The 20,284-nt window shown below is 41.9% G+C and overlaps 1 protein-coding gene across 3 annotated transcripts in view; it reads left to right on the forward strand.

Annotated features, from left to right (window-relative positions):
• Positions 1-20,284, forward strand: part of VPS35L (VPS35 endosomal protein sorting factor like) — a 122,083-nt gene that overhangs the window by 48,593 nt on the left and 53,206 nt on the right. For all 3 annotated transcript variants that reach the window (XM_059898346.1, XM_059898345.1, XM_059898343.1), the window contains exons 15-19: positions 9,535-9,581; positions 10,389-10,500; positions 11,031-11,147; positions 13,559-13,612; positions 17,774-17,854. In XM_059898346.1, coding sequence (XP_059754329.1) covers positions 9,535-9,581; positions 10,389-10,500; positions 11,031-11,147; positions 13,559-13,612; positions 17,774-17,854 — 411 coding nt within the window. The remainder of the gene's footprint in view (positions 1-9,534; positions 9,582-10,388; positions 10,501-11,030; positions 11,148-13,558; positions 13,613-17,773; positions 17,855-20,284) is intronic.

Consider the following 20,284-nt stretch of genomic DNA (forward strand, 5'->3'; position numbering starts at 1 on the left):
GGATGTGGGGGCCCAGAGAGGCCAAATACCTACATAAGGTCACACAGCTAGAAAGTGGCGGTGACTGGATGCAAACCCATTGAGTCCGACTCCAGGGCCAGCAGGCTTCATTGCCTCTTCACTAACCTTCATGCACTCCTTTTGGGTTGATAATAAGTTAATAAAGTCGTAAAGCAGATAACATTTTCTCCATTTTATGGAAGGAAAGTGAAACTCAGATACGTAATTGCTCTCATAAATTCTTTTTTCTTTTCTGTTTTGTCTAATTGAAGCATTGTCAGGGATTAAAGTGAAGTCAGAATCATAGCAGAAATACTCTTTTTCTTCCCTAAGACTGAGAAGCAATTTCAGTGGAACACCAGTTCAGATTGTCGTAATAACTGTGATAGATGAAGCTTCTGTTGTCTTCTCGTTGATGGTTGAGAATTTATTCTTTGTGAGGGAAAGAGACTTTGCTACAAAACAAGGATATGTGGAGTAAAGCAAAATTCAAATCCACCTGTCTTTTCCCTGTATCTGCAAACACATATTGACAGCTGTTAAGAAAAAAAAGATACGACTTTGACTAAGCAATCCACTTTTTAAAATATACAGTAGAAATAACTTGATGAGTGCATACACACACACACATACACATGTGTAGCTGCGTTCACGCTAGTGAAACAGTGGAGACAACCATCAGAAGGGGATTGGTTAAATTATGGTCTGTGTACTCAGTGGAATGTTACGGGGCCATTTAAGATGATGGAGACCCACGATGGAGTACACACTGATGTAAGGGGTGCTCAAGTGAAAAAAGGAAGTTACGCCTGTTACTGTGTGTGTCCTAAGTGGTAGTGTGGCCTGGTGTTCAAGTGTGGGCCCTGAAGTCGGGGTGCCTAAATCTGAATCTCAGCTCTGTTGCTTACAGCTTTCGGACTAAAGCAGAGGTCAAGTCACTTGTCCCTAATCACTCAGCTTTCTTCTTTATCTGTGAAATGGGAGCAGTAATAATTCCTGTTTTCAAGTCTACTGCAGGGATCAAACAAGACAGTCCATTTACAGTGCTTCGTGGAGAGCCCCACACACAGCGCTTGAATGTTTGTTGTGTCATTGGGATTGCAAACGTGATTTTCATATCTGCACAAGAGAATTGGGAGAGAGATATGACAAAATATTGCTGGAGGGCAAGATTTTGGATCGTCTTAACTTATTTTTCTTGCCCTGTTTTTTAACTTTTCAGCAAGTATAATGTCTTGCATATATTTAAAATTTTTCCAAATCCTAAAGCATGAGGAGAAAAATAGGGACATCTCATATTTCAGGTGAATTTTTTACCATTGAGTAAATTGATTTTAAATCAAGCCAGTTTAACAGAAGATTCTTTGAAAACCTGCCGGCCATTCCCTGTGATCTTTAGTGTAGTCTCAGCAACCACACGCTGGCCCAGGCTCCTGGGAAGAGGTATCATGAACTTGACCAGTTCAGCTGAATGACTGGAACCTATGAGCAAGACCGGATCATTTGAAAATGAGAACACTTATTTTTTTCTCCTTACTTTAATGAGAAGCAAAATTGGATTAAAAACAAAAAGGACATGTCATAAGGCATTCTTCCTTTTAAGTGCCAGTAATCTCAAAGGATGGCAGAAGCTGGGAGTAGAGCTTTCCTGGGGAGTCAAACTCTAGGAAATCATTATTGCACTAGGAGAAGTGATTAAAAAAATTAGGTCACCTGAATAATAATAAACTCTGATTCTTGGGGCATTTAAATAAGGAACTTGCAGTGTCTCATAAAAAAAGTCATTTTCAAAATGTGGAAGAATTAATGTCAGTGTGGAGGGTGGTGAAGATGTGTGTGGCAATATGATACCTAAAAGCTCTTTGACAGTGGCTGGGATGTGTCCACCGGGGAGTTGGAGCTGTGTGTGTCTGTAAGAGGCCACGCCTCCAGAATATAGGAGTTTGTCTGCAGCAGCTGGCAATACACATGACAGGTAGGTGAGAGAGAGGAAGGGAGAACTATCTAGATGAGAGAAGGGAGAAATGCCTTCAGCTGCAAATATCTGACATACGAAATTTCAGATCGAAATTGAAATATCAAATCCCTTCCCCCCAAAAAATCAAGGAGTGATTATTCAAAAAGGCTTTTTTGTTGTCATTTAAAGACAGGATTTTTTCCCCTTATACAATTAAAATTAGAGTAAGTAAAAAACATTCATGCCCCCAATTTTAGGCACATTCTGCAGAGAAAAAAGCAACCGTTTCATAAAACCTGCTTTGGGGCAATGAAAACGAATCCCTTGATAAGCTTCTCATCATTTTCAGCAGCTTTTTATCTTGTCTGGTATGGAATCCCATGATCACTTGCTAAGCTGTGTGATGCAGGTTGTCACCGTTGAAGGAGGGAAGAGGAAGGTGGTAGAGGCTGGGGCAGGTAGTCGGGCAGACCTGGGTTCAAACTGTGGCTGTGTTGCCTTGGGCTGCTTTACCTCTTTGTGTTTCAGTATTACCAGCTGTAAAATGGGGCCAATAATAGAACCTTCCTCGAAGGGCTCTTACGAGATGACTGATAGTGCGCGTCAAGCGCGTGGCCAAGAGCTGGTGCGTGGTAGGCAGCAGGCAGATGGGGGTGGTTACCATGGTTGTCTTTGACCTTAACAGCAGATGGGGGCCTGGACTGACTTGAAGGCCAGGAGATGAGCAGAGGGGCAGTAAGGAGGGGTTGAGGGACGGGACCTGTATAGACGGACAAGTAAGAGGCATAATAAGGAGACAAGCGTTACTGGAGAAGAGTGAGGAACGAGGCTGACCGGGAGTGGCTCAGGCAGAGGCTGTTGAACATCATGTCGTGGAGACCAGGCAGCGCTTGAAGATTTTTGATCAGGGGGATAATTTGAAAAAAGTGGTGCTTGAAGATCAAACTGGCAGAAGCATATGAGATGGATTAGAGGAGAACTATTTGGTAGCCATGGAAAAAACAAGAGGCAGAAGGGATGGGAGAGTACATATTCATTGGAAAGAATTTGGAAAAGACAGAGAGGTTAAGAGGAGAAAAGGAGCCACCTAAAATTCTGTCATGAATAACTGGTCACTGTTAACGTTTTGGTGCATTTTCTTTTTAATATTTCTCTCTCCACTTTCATTCTTGCTCTGTAATTGTGTTTTGTAGATGAGAAATATTTCCTGCGTGATTTCATGATGCTTTTCCCTCACTTAACATTATAACAAATACCTACTGTTAGGAAAATCGTGTGACCTTTCAGGAGGAGTTGAGAAGGCAGTGCTGGTTGGCTGTGAAGAATGGAGCAGGGAGACAGGGCAGAGATGCTGCTAGGCTTTGAGCCCTTAACCACCTCTTTCTGAGGCTCCCTCTGCCATGCGCCCCACAGGCACCCCTCGTTTTGTTGTGCTGTGCTTTATGAGCACTTTGCAAATAGTGCATTTTCATAAATTGAAGGTTTGTGGCAACCCTGCGTCGAGCAAGTCTATTGGTGCCATTTTTCTAACAGCATTTTGCTCACTTTGTGCCTCTGTGTCACATTTTGGTAATTCTTGGCAATATTTCAAACTTTTTCATTATTATTTGTTATGGTGACCTGTGATCAGTGATCTTTGATGTTACTATTGCAAAAAAAAAGTACGACTCACTGAAGGCTCAGATGATGGTTAGCATTTTTTAGCAATAAAATATTTTTAAATTAAGGTACGTACATTTTTTTAGACATAATGCCATTGCACATATGATAGACTACAGTATAGTGTAAACATAACTTTTATTTGCACTGAGAAACCAAAATATTCGTGTGACTTGCTTTTTTGAAATATTCACTTTATTGCAGTGGTCTGGAGCAGAACCTGCAATATCTCTGAGGTCTGCCTGTATTAGTTACTTTACTTGGGCTATCTTAATTCACTCTCAGAGCTTCCCCAAGCTAGGTGTTGCTGTTATCCCCATTTTACAGATGAGGTACCTGAGGCTTACAAACTTCTTACAGTCACACAATTAGAAAGAAGTCATGTAGCCATTTTGGCAGTGACTGAAACCAACAGATTTGTTCCCTTGACTGCTTTAGACTCTTTCTTTCTAGGTATCTCCTGTTAACTGCTACATTTTAAGGTGGGACTTGAACAGATTGACCCATGGGACTGCTACTCCAATGGTCATACTATAAGTTGCCCTTTAAACATTCTAATATATGATTAGGCTAGTAATGCAAATCTAAGACTAGTCTTGGTCAATGATAAATCCCTCTCAAGCATACAGGTGTGTTATTTTCATTCTTTTGAATTAGGGAAAAATCCCTAGAGAAAGATAAATAATAGGAAAAATTAAAAATTTCTCATTTTACTACCTGGGGTATAAAATTTCTTTTTATTCACACTGAAATATTTTATTTCTTTGAGACTTGAGCCACATTAACTCTGGATTGGAGGAAAGGTATTAGCTTTTAAGATTAGTTTATGATTTTGCCTGCTATTTTACATGTTTGTTTCATCTAGAAAAATAAGGAAAATGTGATATGTGTATCATTTAGTTCACTTTTTTTATGGAGCAATAATTGTAAATGCTGATTGGAAGGCTATTTAGTAAAAGTATAAGTACATATCTTCTGAGCACTCCGGGCTGCATATGAGTTAATCTCAGTTTAGGAAACAGAAATGTGTTATTGACCCAACTTCTTTTTTCTTTTTTTTTTTTTTTTTTTTTTTTTTTTTTATCTTTGTAGTAAAAGATTTATTGGTAGTTTTCTAATCCACCTTCTCAATTTTGTAGAGCTGGACGTTGGACTTTGACTTGCCTAAGGTTTCATAGCTGTTTTGCTGTCTGGTAATCTGTTCCCTTCTACTATTGTCTCTGAGAGTTTTCTATGCTAATTCACAACGGCCTTATTATTATTATTATTACTACTACTACTGTTGTTGTTGTTGTTATTTTGGCCGAGTCACATGGCTTGCGGTATCTTAGTTGCCCAACCAGGGATTGAACCGGGGCCCACGGCAGTGAAAGTGCTGGGTCCTAGCCACTGGACCACCAGGAAACTCCATATTATTTTTTTAATAGGTTTTTTTTTTTAACAGCAGTTTTAGGTTCATAGCAAAATTGAGTGGAAAGTACAGAGTTTCCATATGCCCCTTGTTTTCATACATGCACACAACTGCCTTTTAAAACTTATAATGTAGCTGAAGTATTAAAAGCTCTGGGCACCTTTGGGTCTAATGGGTGGCAGTTGCTTTTAATGAGAGGCAGCTGTTGCCTAATATAAGAACCCTAGGGGAATCAAAGTGGGTGAGTCAGGAGATGTTTGGCGCATGGATTTTTTTTTTTTTTTTTTTTTTTTTTTTCACCATCTTGTGGGTTTCTTTTTTTTTTTTTTTCACACACACACACTGTATTTTATTTTTACAAGAGGTAAATCGACTGACACCAAGCATTGTACATGGATGACCACAACAAAAGCAACAATGATTGCAATTACCAAACATGAAACACACTCATACTATGTCATAGTATTGACATTCAGTCCAGTAATCCTCCACTGTAACAACAGCTCCTTTACCAACTTCTTTTTTCTTTTCCTATACTTTTGAAGTGGGTAGATAACCCTAATCTGGAGATAACCTTAAAAATCCAGTAGTTAAATGTGATGGTGGCTATACAAATCCAAATATGTTAATGAAATGTCACAAAGATATACCCTTTCCCCCACAAAAGAAAAGGTGCATGAAAAACCTGGTGAAATAGTCTAGCTAATTATATTATACCAATGTCAGTTTCCTGATTTTGACAATGCACTATAGTTATGTAAGGTGTTACCACTTGGGGAAGCTGGGTGGTGGTACCCAGCACCTATACTATTTCTGCAATTTCTCATGAGGCTATAATTGGTTAAAAATAAAACATTTTAAAAACTTCATCAATTTGGAGCAGTTTGAAAAATAGTTACATACATGATGTGGATTCCTCAGGCATTAAAAAGAATGAGGTAGATTTGTGTGTACTAACATGGGAGGAGGGAGGCCCATGCTAGATTCTTGAGTAAAAAAGGCAAATTGTAGCTCAGTATGTATAAAGCTATCCATTTTTGTAAAACAGAACAAAAGTCTTCTACAACAAAAGCTACGTATTCGTAGGGCATAGACAAAGGCCTAGAAGGATAAACACCAAATGTTGACACTGGTGATCCCTAGGAAGTGGGAGTTGGGAGGGAGGGCACTCATAATTTACTTGATACATGACAATATTATTTGACCTTCTGTCCATAAGCATTTCTTATTTTTATAATTTTTATAAAAAACAAATATATAAACAAACGAAATGTAGGGGCCTAATGAATCTTCGAAGTTCTGATGTGTCTGTGAACATATATTCGGAGCTGCAAGTTTTTCAATGGTTTATCTCAGCCAGTAGGCTTTTTTCAATCTCAGTCTGCTTTGAACTGTTGTTCATCTTGTTCTTGCCAAAGATAATCAATCCTGTCACTTCTCAGAAAAAAAAATTAATAACCTCTAACAGACCTTCCTGGGATTTATATAGCATTTGCCTCCTGGACACTTAAGGGTAATGACAATGAGCCCTTTTTTTTTTTTTTGAGTTATATTCTTGGATGCATTTTTAATGCATTCATCTCCTGTGAAAAGAGAACTTTTAAAGCATTTGTCTTGTCTTAATGGCCAGAACACTTTGTCCATATGTTAGCATTTGCCCTATTTCGTCTTTTCAGAAGTGGTGGGCCAAGATAGCTCATTCATTTGTGCATGTGTGTGCACATGTGCACTTGCATGTGTGTGTATGAAAGAGAGAATAAGCATCCAAGGTCATGGATTTCTGTCTGATTTCCTCACTGCTATTCCCAGTGCCTAAAATAGTGGCTAGTACATTAAAGTTGCTTCACAGGCAGGTGTTGAGTGAGTGATTATTCGTGCATGTTAAGGAGTATCAATGTGATCATTATAAGAATATCTCTTTCCCAGTCTTCCCAGAAACCACTTTGATATTGGTCTTCATGAATGACTTTTCAAACATTAAATCCCCATGAATGGGTTAGGGAAGCCATTTGTGACACTGTCGATTTTATCATCAATTGGGATGCTGGCTGCAAACACCTAACTGGCCCTTCAAAAATAATTCAGTGTGTTCTGTTGAATAACAGGTGAAGGCTCTGTGCCAGGCAGGTTCTGTTCTTCTCTCTGCTCTGCCATCCCCAGATAGCAGCAAAGTGGCTGTAGCCATTCCACACATCATGTCCAGACATGGCAGCATCCGAAGGCGGAAAGATGGGGAGTCTTCGGTTCCTCTTTAAGAACAACTTTGGGAATTCCCTGGCGGTCCAGTGGATGAGACTCGGCGCTTTCACTGCTGAGGGCCTGGGTTCGATCCCTGGTCAAGGAACTAGGATCCCACGGGCCGTGCAGTGTGGCCCAAAAAAAAAAAAAAAAGGAGACTTTTCCTCTAAGCCCCCATCTAAGTAGCAAGAAATGGGTCATGTGCCCTGTCTAAACTCACCACTGGCAAGGGGAATGGGACCACCGTGATTGGCTTGGGCCTGTATTACTTCGCTTAGTATGTTTGGGCTGCTCTAAGAAAACATCACAAACTGGGTGACTTATGAACAAAAGAAATTTATTTCTAATGGTTCTGGAGGCTGGGAAGTCCAGGATCAAGATGCTGGCAGATAACAGTGTCTGGTGAGGGCCTACTTCCTTGTTCATTGACAGCTGTCTTCATGCTGTGTCCTCACATGGCAGAAGGGACAAGGGAGCTTTCTTGGGCCACTTTTATAAGAGTGCTAATTCCATTCATAAGGGCTCCACCCTTAAGACCTAATCACCTCCAAAAGACTCCACCTTCTAACACCATCAACTTGGGAATTAGGTGGCTATTCAGACCTTAGCAGGCTTCCATAATAGACTGGGTAGCTTAAACAACAGAAATTTATTTTCTCAAAGTTTTGGAGGCTGGAAAGTTCAAGATCAAGGTGCCTGCAAGGTTGGTGTCTGGTGAGGCCTTTCTCCTTGGCTTGCAGTCCACTGTCTTCTCACTGTGTCCTCTCCTGGTCTTCTCATCGGTGCATGTGTGTCCCTAGTCTCTCTTCCTCTTCTTATAAGGACACCAGTCCTGTTGGATTAGGGCCGCACTCTTATGACCTCACTTAACATTAATTAACTCCTTAAAAGCGCCATCTCCAAACACAGTCACGCTGGGGGTTAGAGCTTCAGCATATGAATTTGGACAGGATGTAATTCACTCCGTAACAGGACCCAACCTGATTTTTGTTGGCAGAGACAGAAATCTGAATAAAATCAGGGTTCTGGGGTTAGGGGTACTGACAGTATCTCCACACGCAACAATCACCTTAATTATTCAGGCAACACCCAGGATACAGAGGGACACAGCTGGAAAGGGTAGAATTTCACTAAAGAAGACTCATTTTATCTTTTGCCTTCCGGACCAGACTTAGGTACAAATCTCATTTCTACCCCTTAGTAGGAAGTGGCTTAACCTAGCTTGAGTTTTGGCTTCCTCGTCTGTAAAGTGGTGATAATTGACATGGGCCTCAAAGGCCATTGTGAAGAGTACATGGGAAAAGGTATGTAAAGCGCTTAGCCCAGTGCCCAGTGCTGTGTGCCTGGTGAGTGCTCAGTGTGGATGCTGCTGTTATCAGCTCTTTTGTCTTGGGATTGACCTTGCCTGTGCCATTCAAAACCTTCCTCAAACCACTGCCCTATTGGATACTTCTTCCATTGATTTTTTTAAAAAACAGGAGCTCTTTTAAAGATACGTAATTGTCTTAAGATAGCTCTAAAGCCATTAACAGTATCCCAATGAGTAAAACATTTACTTCCTTTCGGGGAAAAAAATGTCCTTCAAAATGCATGGAGAGGAAGTATAGCGAAGAGCATGGCCCTTGATGCCCGACTGCCCAGGTCACATCCAGCCCGCCGTAACTAGCCGTGTCACCTTGGCCCAAGCACATCACTGTTCAGTGGCTTGGTTTCTCATCTGTGAAATGGGAGAATAGAGAGCCTGCCTCATGGTGGTTGTGAGAGGTGACATCATGAGTGCCATGTGCTTCTCACCGTGACTGGCCAGCACCAAGTACTGGCCCAGTGTTTGTTATTTGTTTTACTGAGAATTTCACAGACACCTCGTGAAATGGGGAGGAACAAGGGGGGTCTAGAGGAGGTGAGGAGTAAAGCAATTTTCATTCTTGGTGCCCTAGAGCATAGGAGGTACCACTCTCATCATCCTGCAGTAATCTGTAGGTGGGATGGTACCACCAGTATCATCTACCTAAGGATGAGGAAAAGTAGTTGGTGAGACTGGATTTGAACCCAAGTGTGCCTGAGGCCAGGGCCCCAGCTCTTATCCATTATACTAAATGCCACAAGAGTGAGCTTGTTTTCTCCTCCATCCTCCCCATCCCTGCCAGGCACTGAGATAGAAATGGGCATGTGGCTGTATTTATTTTAGAGTATTGCTTTGGAAATCTGTTCATGAGAAGTGTTGCTTTAGATCCTCCAACTTGATGGTTTTTATTATTTTTTTAATTAGGCTCTGCTAACCGAAATGATGGAGAGATGTAAGAAACTAGGAAACAAGTAAGTATTTTGAAATTCATAAAGCCTGTGTTTGAAAATGGAGTTGGTTGCTTTTTTTTGAGGTTGGCATGCTTGCATGGGCAAGAGGGCCAACAGAGAAGCAGGATAGCATGGAGGTCAGGAACGCTGGAGTCCAGTTGCCTGGCTTCAGATCTTGGCTCCACTCTTTCTTAGCTTTCTGACCTTGGGTCATTTACTTTGACCCCTCTGTGCCTCCATCTCCTCATCTTTAAAATGGGTATAATAATAGTTCTTTCCCTGTGGGGCTGTGATAAGTGATTAGGTCAGGATAAAATCGATTCCTGTCTACCAGGCATAAGAGGTTTCTCCTCTGATCTCCTTTTGGTGGCAGATGTGTGAGCAGCCTGGCGTGGGTTTTGTTCACCACTGTGTCCCTAGGTCCTAGAACAGTGCTTTTCATAAGAGATGTGGATATATATTTGCAGCTTGGATCAATATTCTTACTTAATATTTAGTTTTATTTATACACTGAAGGCTCAGTTTTCTTCTGTTTAAATGGATTTGATTACTTTCTTATTTACCTGTCCATCCATTGATCCATCTACCCATTCACTCATCCATCCACCCATCCATCCATTCTTCCAGTCAGTTGAATATTAAGTTCTGAATATGCATAAAACACCGAGTTAGTCTCTAGAGGTTGCCTTTTTACTCCAGTCGTCTTATTTTTCCACCCTTAACCATTAAAGGGCTGTCAGTCATCTTTCCCAACAACATATGTCCTAAAATGAAAGCGACTTTCATTAAGGGGAAGCTCTGCTGACGTGGGGCATGTGTGTCTTTCAGTGCCTTGCTGTTGAATTCCGTAATGTCAGCTTTCCGGGCCGAGTTCATCGCCACAAGGTCCATGGATTTCATTGGCATGATTAAAGAGTGCGATGAGTCTGGTTTCCCCAAGGTAGGCTCTTGACTTAATGCTTAGCGGAGAACAAATAGGCAGTGTTTGCCCAGTAGCTCCCCAGGGAGAGAGAGTTCGGAGTCAGGGGCAGCTCCAGCCAACAGGAAAACAAGCGAAGGCTCTGCTTCTGAAGAGTACGATGGAGAATGAGTTAGCGACTGGGGTTGTGAGACACGTGTAATTGCCGCGAGTCAGGCCTCCTTGAGTCCTAAATCTGTCAAATTAGCTCACTATGAAATATTTAGGAAGAACTTTGGTCTTACATCCTTAAAACTATATCTTCACTCATTATTTATGAAAAGCTTTGTCCAGGAGAATAATATGGCCCACAGATTGGACCAGTACACAGAGCCAGCTCTCTGTTTTGAGATTCTCAGTCTAACTTGCACAGGTCTGTGGTAGAACTTCAGAAAATGGTCGTTGGAAGATTAACCTCAAGACAGGCCAGGTATTACAGCCTTTTCCTTTATTGTCTCAAGTTACACTGATTGTACATCTCCAGGATCGTAATGGTTTGCTATATTTCTCAGCATCTTCTTTTTCGCTCACTGGGGTTAAACTTGGCCTTGGCTGATCCTCCTGAGAGTGATCGACTTCAGATTCTCAATGAAGCTTGGAAAGTTATCACTAAATTGAAGAATCCTCAGGTGGGTGACCATTTAGACCTTGTATTGACTGCTTTTTGTCCAAGTTATGCAGTATACTCTTTCTTTTAAAAAATTTCTCTTTCAACTAATCATCCTTATTTTTTTTTAAAGAAATCTACTTTTAATTGTATTATTTGTTCATCTGTAATGGAGAACTTATAGCTTTAAAGATGTATTTCTTTGATTTTTGTATCCCTATCATGTCTTATTCTTGAGGCCTTAAGATGCATCAAAAGTGTAAAATTATAAATACTTGAAACCTTAAAAGACCTGTAGCTTTGCAAAGAGCATTTGAAGTACAGCAGTCTGTAGCACAGTTGACCTTTGAACAGCATGGGTTTGAGCTGTGCAGATCCACTTATACATGGATTTTTTTCAATAGTAAATACTATACAACCTATGGTTGGTTGAATCCACAGAAGTGGAATCACAAATACAGAGGAATCGTGGATACAGAGGGCTGACTATACGTTATATGCGGATTTTTGACTGCGTGGAGGATCAGTGCCCCTAACCCCTGCGTTTTTTAAGGGTCAAGTTGTATTTGGATTTGAAAAAACCAATTTATTGAGATATTCCTAAATTGAAGATCAGTAGTCAAGCCAGTGATTAGCAAAAGGGAATTCCAGTTTCCTTCCCTTGAATGGACAGCTGAAGCCTCTTTCTCCCCATACTTCTGACACAGGAAGTCTTGGGAAGATGGACCAACTGATGTTAGTTGCTGTAATGCATGTAGTGCTGGTCATCGTGTCGTAGGTTTGGGTTTTATGCCTCACTGTCCTTTTAGGCAGCGTGCCAGCAGTTTATGTGGCTGCCACTAGGGAAATGCTATTGGCTGTCTTTGTGGCCAAACTTCACCACACCCTGCACTGTTCCTCCTACTAGCAGCATGTCCTTGTTCATTTAGTTTGTTGTAACAGAATATGATAGATCATGTGGCTTATGTACAATAGAAATTCATTTCTCACATTTCTGGAGGCTGGAAGTACAAGATCAGGTGGCCAGCATGGTTGGGTTCTGGTGAGGACCCTCTTCTAGGTTGCAGACTGCCAGCTTCTCCTCCTCACATCACAGAAAGAGGGAAAGAGACCTCTCTAGGGTCCCTTTTATAAGGGCACTAATTCCAATCAGGGGGCTCCACCCTCATGACCTAAACCACTGCCAAAGGCCTCACCTCCTAATACCATCACATCAGGGGCTAGGATTTCAACATATGCGTTTTGGGGGGGTACAAACATTCAGACCATAACACAGAGAATAAGTGAATATGTGGCATTTGATTTGATCATTTATTGAGAAGGAAATATTAAAGTGAGCCCAGTTATAAACCCCTTGCTAATCACCACATTTATGATAGTGTATTAAGAACAGTATAATTTAGAAAAATTAGAAACTTTTTTACAAAATCGTATATCTATCTAAAGTTCAGCAAAATTCTCACTAAACTCTAGCTGTTGAAATTCTCTATTTAACTTAACTCTGGCTGGCTAATGAAAACAGCTTATTTAGGATATTTAAGTCAAAAACCTCTGGGCCTCTGGTGCCTGTACTTCAGTGCTTCAAAGCAACCTTGCATCAAAAGCTCGTAATAACAGTTTTCTCCAGTCTTCAACTTCACACTCTCCTCGTTAAGTCCACCTTAGCATTCCTGTTGGACTTTAGAATGTCCCTGGCTTTTCTTGTGTGAATGAGATAACCGTTTTCTCCCCTCCCCATTTCTTCTTTCTTTTCCTTGAAGTGTTGGAACAGAAAAGGTATACTTGCAGACTCTGTTTTTCCTTGACAATTTTTTCCCCTGTGCATATTTTCTGGGGCAGACAGCCTTACCAGGTTGGTCATTGCCATTTCTGTAGCCATCTCATTGTCTCTCCTACTTGAATCTAACACATCCTTTCTTACCTAAAACCTTTGTGCTTTCTTAACCTTTTTACAACTTATATACATCACCCCTCTCTAGGATAAACGGTTTGTTTTCAAAGGCAGGAGGCCTGGTTTTTCTCAGAACATTCAAAAGTCACATCGTAATCACTACTTGAATTTTCAGCCAGATCTGTGGTCATTGTCTCCACTGAGGTGTGATGAGGTCTCCCCACTGTTATCTCCACTGCCCTTTGGTTTTTCCCATTCTCCAGGCATGGCAGAGCTTCCCAGATTTCTGTCTTGGCCCAAGCAGCAATTCTGGAATGACAGTCTAATTAGTTTCAGGCAACTTATGTTTTCTCACGTCACCTCTCAGGGTAAAATCTATCAGTGGGCCAGAGTTTTCTGTACATGAACCACTCTTGAAATCCCCATCACTTAGCAACTCTTAGTTTTCAAAGCCCTTGAAGGGATTTGTCCACGATGAGCTTTTGCCATAAGGTCAATCGTGGCATTCTTATGGTAAAGACATTTTTACTTTTTCTTTGTAGGACTACATTAATTGTGCCGAAGTGTGGGTAGAGTACACCTGCAAACATTTCACGGTATGTGTGCTGTGGTATTGTTTTTGAAAGAATTACTGTATATTTTTTTCATGTTCATAATTGTGAATAAGTCTAGCTTAGACATTTAGGTATTTTATGATGGTAATTATTCTTAATTTATGAAAATTGCATCCTTTATGGTATAGTGTGATGGAGCATTAATACGTGACCTATAACAAAAGTGTTCCACACTCACGTGTAAGTTTGGGAAATGCTGCATTATACAGTTAAGCAGGTTTTTTCACCATAATACACCGTAGATCCTTATTGTTAAAGTATATTGGGACTTTCCATGGGAGTCTAGTCAGCAGCGTTTTCCAAACATATTTGATTTGCATGTAATTTAATTTTTTTCTAAGCAAACAAAGATACTTCTTTTTTTTTTAAATTTTTTTTAAATTAATTAATTTATTTATGGCTGTGTTAGGTCTTCATTTCTGTGCGAGGGCTTTCTCTAGTTGTGGCAAGCGGGGGCCACTCTTCATCGAGGTGCGCGGACCTCTCACTATCGCGGCCTCTCGTTGCGGAGCACAGGCTCCAGACGCGCAGGCTCAGTAGTTGTGGTGCACGGGCTTAGTTGCTCCGTGGCATGTGGGATCTTCCCAGACCAGGGCTCGAACCCGTGTCCCCTGCAGTGGCAGGCAGACTCTCAACCACTGCGCCACCAGGGAAGCCCCAAAGATACTTCTTTTCCTAGGCCCAAACTAGAACCCCAGTTTGGGAAATACTGGTCTTGTCAATGAGCAGAGACTTTTTTTTTGAGCAGAGACTTTAGAAGCGGGTAGAAGTGGTTTCAAATCCTGTTGCCAGGTGTTTATTTTAATCAACTTAAAAAAAATCGAAGTTTAGCCTACATGAAGAAAAGCATATGTATCGTAAGTTTGCTGTATAATGAATCTTCACAAAATACACCCATGTAATCATGGTCCAGATCAAGAGACAGGAAGTAACTCCCCACCCCACCCTGAAGCCCCCCATACTCTCCTCCCAGTCACAGCCTTGGAAGTTGAAGGTAGGCACCATCTGGTCTCTAACTCCAGAAATGGGTTTTGCCTCGTTTTGAGCATTATGTAAATGTTGGTCTGTTAATTTTCTTTCTTTTGTCCAATTTTTGTTGTGTTATGGAAACTTCAAACATATGATCTCCCTTGTACTTATCACCCAGAAATGATCAACTTATGACAGGTCTTGTTTCGTGTCCTTACCTTTTCTCCCCACCCTTGGATTATTTTGAGGCACAGCTCAATCACCGTGTTTCAGCTGTCAGTATCTCTGCACATATCTCTAAAATAGAATTCACTTTTCTGAAACAAAATCTCAATACATTATTGTAACTAATAAAATTAATAATGTTTTTTTTTTTTTTTTTTAAATTAATTAATTAATTTATTTTTGGCTGTGTTGGGTCTTCGTTTCTGTGCGAGGGTTTTCTCTAGTTGCGCCGAGCGGGGGCCACTCTTCATCGCGGTGCGCGGGCCTCTCACTGTCGCGGCCTCTCTTGTTGCGGAGCACAGGCTCCAGACGCGCAGGCTCAGTAGTTGTGGCTCACGGGTCCAGCTGCTCCGTGGCATGTGGGATCTTCCCAGACCAGGGCTCGAACCCGTGTCCCCTGCATCGGCAGGCAGATTCTCAACCACTGCGCCACCAGGGAAGCCCAATAATGTTTTAATACCATTAAAAATTGATAAATTTTCAGATTTCCCCAATTGTCTCATAAGTTTTTTACAGTTTATTTGTTCAATCAGGATTAAAATAGGGTCTATACGTTGTAAAAACTTTAGAGTTCTTTTAATCTGTAAGTTCCCTCTCTCTTCCCCTCTCTTTCTCTCCCTCCCTCCCTGTTCCCTTCCCTTTTTTTTTTTCTATTATTTATTTGTTGAAGAAATTGGGTCCTTTGTCCTGTAGAGTTTCCCAGTCTCGATTGGCCAGATGTATGCCTGTGGTGGTGATTAAACATGCTCTTCTGCCTCCAGTATTTCCTATAAATTGGCAGTTAGTTCTGGAGACAGGAGACTTCATCAGCTTCAGATCTGACTTTTTGGCACCCTGGGTGCTGGTATGGTGCTTCTCCTGGGAGGCTCATGGTATCTGGTTGTCTCTCCGTGACGTGAGTGGCCACTGAAGCGCATTCATCTCATGGTTTATCACGGGTTGCAAAATGGTGACATTCGGAGTTATCATTTCTCCTTTATTTGTTAGCTAGAATACTTGCCTGAAGAGAACCTCTTCGCTCCACGTATTTGGTTACCCTGAGGTACAGTTTGTACAGAAAAGGCAAGATGCTCATTTTTGTCCCTGTTACTTACTGGTTTTTAGAGTAAAGAGTCAATTCCCCAGCATCCCCAAAGGTGACCAGTGAGTAGTAGTTGCTGTTGGTATCTGTAGCAACTCACTAATTGAAACATATTTGATATGTATCAATCATTGCAATTGTATTATTCTTACTGATGCTCAGTTGTCCCATTTTTGTCCAGTGGTTGCTTTTTCAGGTTGGCTTCTGAGTCCTGACACATTCTTTGTAGTCTTTGATGCCTTCCTTGCTTTCTATTATAAGATGCTCCAGCCTCCCTTGTATTTTTCTTATCTTAGATTTGGAATCAGCTCTTTCTCCAAGAAGCTTTGGTTCCTTTTAGTGCCATCGTCAGATTTTTTTTTTTTTTTTTTTTTTTTTTTTAAATTACACTATACTAGGTGTGCTTTATTTATTTATTTATGGCTGTGGTGGATCTTCGTTTCTGTGCGAGGGCTTTCTCTAGTTGTGGCAAGCGGGGGCCACTCTTCATCACAGTGCACGGGCCTCTCACTATCGCGGCCTCTCTTGTTGTGGAGCACAGGCTCCAGACGCGCAGGCTCAGTAATTGTGGCTCACGGGCCCATTTGCTCCGTGGCATGTGGGATCTTCCCAAACCAGGGCTCGAACCCGTGTCTCCTGCATTGGCAGGCAGACTCTCAACCACTGCGCCACCAGGGAAGCCCCCATCGTCAGATTTTTGTAGCTCTGTGACCCTGGCTAAGCCGCTTAGCCACTTAACTTTTCATGGGGATAATGATGCCCATGATGGGAAGTTTTTTTTTTTTAATATTTATTTATGATGGGGAGTTTTTAAAAAAAATATTTAATTATTTATGTATGTATGTAAGTATTTATTTATTTGGATGCACCCGGTCTTAGTTGCGGCATGTGGGATCTTTGTTGCGGCACGCGGGCTCTTAGTTGTGGCATACGGGATCTAGTTCCCTGACCAGGGATTGAACCCAGGCCCTCTGCATTGGTAGCATGGAGTCTTAACCACTGGACCACCAGGGAAGTCTGCGTGCTGGGGAGTTTAATGAGCATTAAATGAGAGAGTACATAATGGCAACTATTTAGATAGCGTGCTATGTGCCAGGCACTTTACCTGTAAGCTGCACAGCTTCATAGTGACCTTGCCAGGAAGTTTCACTAGTCCAGTTATATAGACCAGGGGTCAGCACACTTTTTCTGTAGAAGTCCAGTTTTTTCTGGATTTGAGGCTTTGTGGACCATATGATCTCTGTTACAAGTGCCCAACTCTGCCACTGTATCATGAAAGCAGCCGTAGACCATACAGGAGTGAGCATGGCTGTGTTCTAGTAAACCTTATTTATGCATGCTGAAATTTGAATCTCATATAATTTTCGTTGTCACCAAGTATTATTATTCTTTTGGTTTGAAAGTAAAAATCATTCTTGGCGCCTGGACTGTTATGAAAATAGGTGCTGGGCTGGTTGGCTGACCCCTGATACAGCTGACAAAAGTGAAGTGGGCATTGGGTCACCCAGCTTGTAAGGGTTCAGTCTGTGCTCTTCCCACGGTGCTTCGCTGCTCTCTGCAGCGCCTGGGGAGGGGCCTGGGACTGGCAGGCAGAAAGTGGCACGTCGAATTTCACCAGCACTCAGAGAAAGCTGGGACAGGAACCTTTGAGAACCGTGTTTTAGTCCTGACTTGGTGCAGACATAGCCATCTTTAGGGCTGTGGTATGGGTGGGATTTCCCCCCTTACATTATTTTCAGCAGAGTAGTTGAAACTACTTCCTGGAAGGTGTGTGCTATATTCTGAAAATGTTAGTTCTTTCTACCAGAAAAATGGTCAATGACTACCATTCAGTGTCTAATACAGGTTTGATTTTTTTCCCCACTTAGAAACGAGAGGTGAATACTGTTTTGGCCGATGTCATCAAGCACATGACTCCAGATCGTGCATTTGAAGACTCCTACCCTCAGGTGACAGATTTTCATTTCTCATTTCCACACCGTTAGGAATTTTATTCTGTTGAATTAAATAGGTATGTTGCATGGGTCAGGCTGTAAAGTCAGATAATCCTGGGTTTGAATCCTAGCTTTGCCATGTCTTAGCCATGTGCCCTTTAATCAGTTACTTAGTCTTGTTGTGCCTCAGTTTTCTCACCTGTAAAATGGGGATAATAATAGTCCTCCTCAGAATGGTTGTGAGGATTCAGTGAGGTGTGATGTGGAAAGCCCTGCTTGGCACCAGTAAGTAAGATGCCTATGTTTTTCAGTTAAGCTAACTTTTTATTTGGAAATAAATTCAAACTTTATTGGAAAGTTAAAAGAATAGCTCAGAGAACTCCCATTATTTTTTACCCAGATTCACCAGCTGTTAAGAGATTCCATGTTTACTTTATCATTATCATTATGTGTGTACATACACACACACACACACACACACACACACACAGACATATATATTCATACATACGTATGTAAATTTTTTAAAAAACAGTTGAGTATAAATTGCATACATCATGCCACTTTTGCCTCTAAAGAGTTCAGTGAGTATTTCCTGAGAACAAGGACATTCTCCTTTATAACCACAGTTTAGTTATCAACGTCAGGGAATTTAATGTTAATATATTACTTTTACCTACTCCACAGTCCATATTCCAGTTTTGTCAGTGGACTCAATGTCCTTAATAGCAGATTTTTTTCCCCTCTAGTACAGAATCCAGCTCAGGATCACTTACTATAAAGTAACTTCAAACCTAATTAAGATTTTATTTTTTATTTAATAACGTGATGTTCTGGCACTTATTGCCTATGATCAAGTGATTTCTGGGCTCACTTAGTATAAGAAAATTAGTTACATATTCTTTTTTTTTCTAATAAATTTATTTATTTAGTTAGTTAGTTTTGGCTGTGTTGGGTCTTCGTTGCTGCGCGTGGGCTTTCTCTAGTTGCGGCGAGCGGGGGCTACTCTTTGTTGCGGTGCGCGGGCTTCTCATTGCGGTGGCTTCTCTTGTTGTGGAACACGGGCTCTAGGTGCGCGGGCTTCAGTAGTTGCGGCACGTGGGCTCCAGTAGCTGTGGCTTGCAGGCTCTAGAGCACACGCTCAGTAGTTGTGGCGCACGGGCCTAGTTGCTCCGCGGCATGTGGGATCTTCCCGGACCAGGGCTCGAACCCGTGTCCCCTGCATTGGCAGGCAGATTCTCAACCACTGCGCCACCACAGAAGCCCTCTAGAGAATTTTTAATTTCATTTATTGTGTTGTTCATCATTGTTTGTTTGCTCTTTAGTTCTTCTAGGTCCTTGTTAAACCTTTCTTGTATTTTCTCCATTCTGTTTCCAAGGTTTTGGATCATCTTTACTATCATTGCTTTGAATTCTTTTTCAGGTAGACTGCATATTTCCTCTTCATTTGTTTGGTCTGGTGGGTTTTTACCTTGCTCCTTCATCTGCTGTGTATTTCTCTGTCTTCTCATTTTGCTTAACTTACTGTGTTTGGGTTCTCCTTTTCGCAGGCTGCAGGTTCGTAGTTCCTGTTGTTTTTGGTGTCTGCCCCCAGTGGGTAAGGTTGGTTCAGTGGGTTGTGTAGGCTTCCTGGTGGAGGGGACTGGTGCCTGTGTTCTGGTGGATGAGGCTGGATCTTGTCTTTCTGGTGGGCAGGACCACATTTGATGGTGTGTTTTGGGGTGTCTATGAACTTATTATGATTTTAGGCAACCTCTCTGCTAATGGGTGGGGTGTGTTCCTGTCTTGCTAGTTGTTTGGCACAGGGTGTCCAGCACTGGAGCTTGTTGGTCGTTGAGTGGAGCTGGGTCTTAGTATTGAGATGGAGATCTCTGGGAGAGCTTTCACCTTTTGATATTACGTGGAGCCGGGAGGTCGCTGGTGGTCCAGTGTCCCGAACTCGGCTCTCCCATCTCAGAGGCTCAGGCTGGACACCCAGCCGGAACACCAAGACCCTGTCAGCCACACAGCTTCAGTCCTGGGTAACTTCTCAATGGCAGTAGTTTTGCTGGTGATCCAAATAGGGCTGGTTTTCCTTGCAATGTCTGAAGCAAGGCCTAGAGTGACATCCCATTGTGTGTGGCTGTCGGCGGCAGGACATGGGGGTAGTCGTCGCTCCTGGCCGGGGTTTATATTTTATTTAGAGAAAGTGCCTCCTTGGTTCTCCAGTGCCAAGGCACTATGAACAGGACTCTGTGCATGTCAGGGTGAGGGGTGGTGGACATCAGTACCTGGCCATCTAGGACAGACCTCACAGACTGTGCCACCATCCTTGGGTAATGCCATGGCCTTTGACCCCACTGACAAACTCAGTCCAGTGCCTCTCCACTGAAGTAGTCAGAAAACACAGGACCACCATGGGCTAGATCAGGGATCTGTAAACCACGGCCCATGTAGCCCACAACC

The sequence above is a fragment of the Balaenoptera ricei genome, chromosome 15 (assembly GCF_028023285.1).
Source record: "Balaenoptera ricei isolate mBalRic1 chromosome 15, mBalRic1.hap2, whole genome shotgun sequence".
NCBI classification, from domain to species: domain Eukaryota; kingdom Metazoa; phylum Chordata; class Mammalia; order Artiodactyla; family Balaenopteridae; genus Balaenoptera; species Balaenoptera ricei.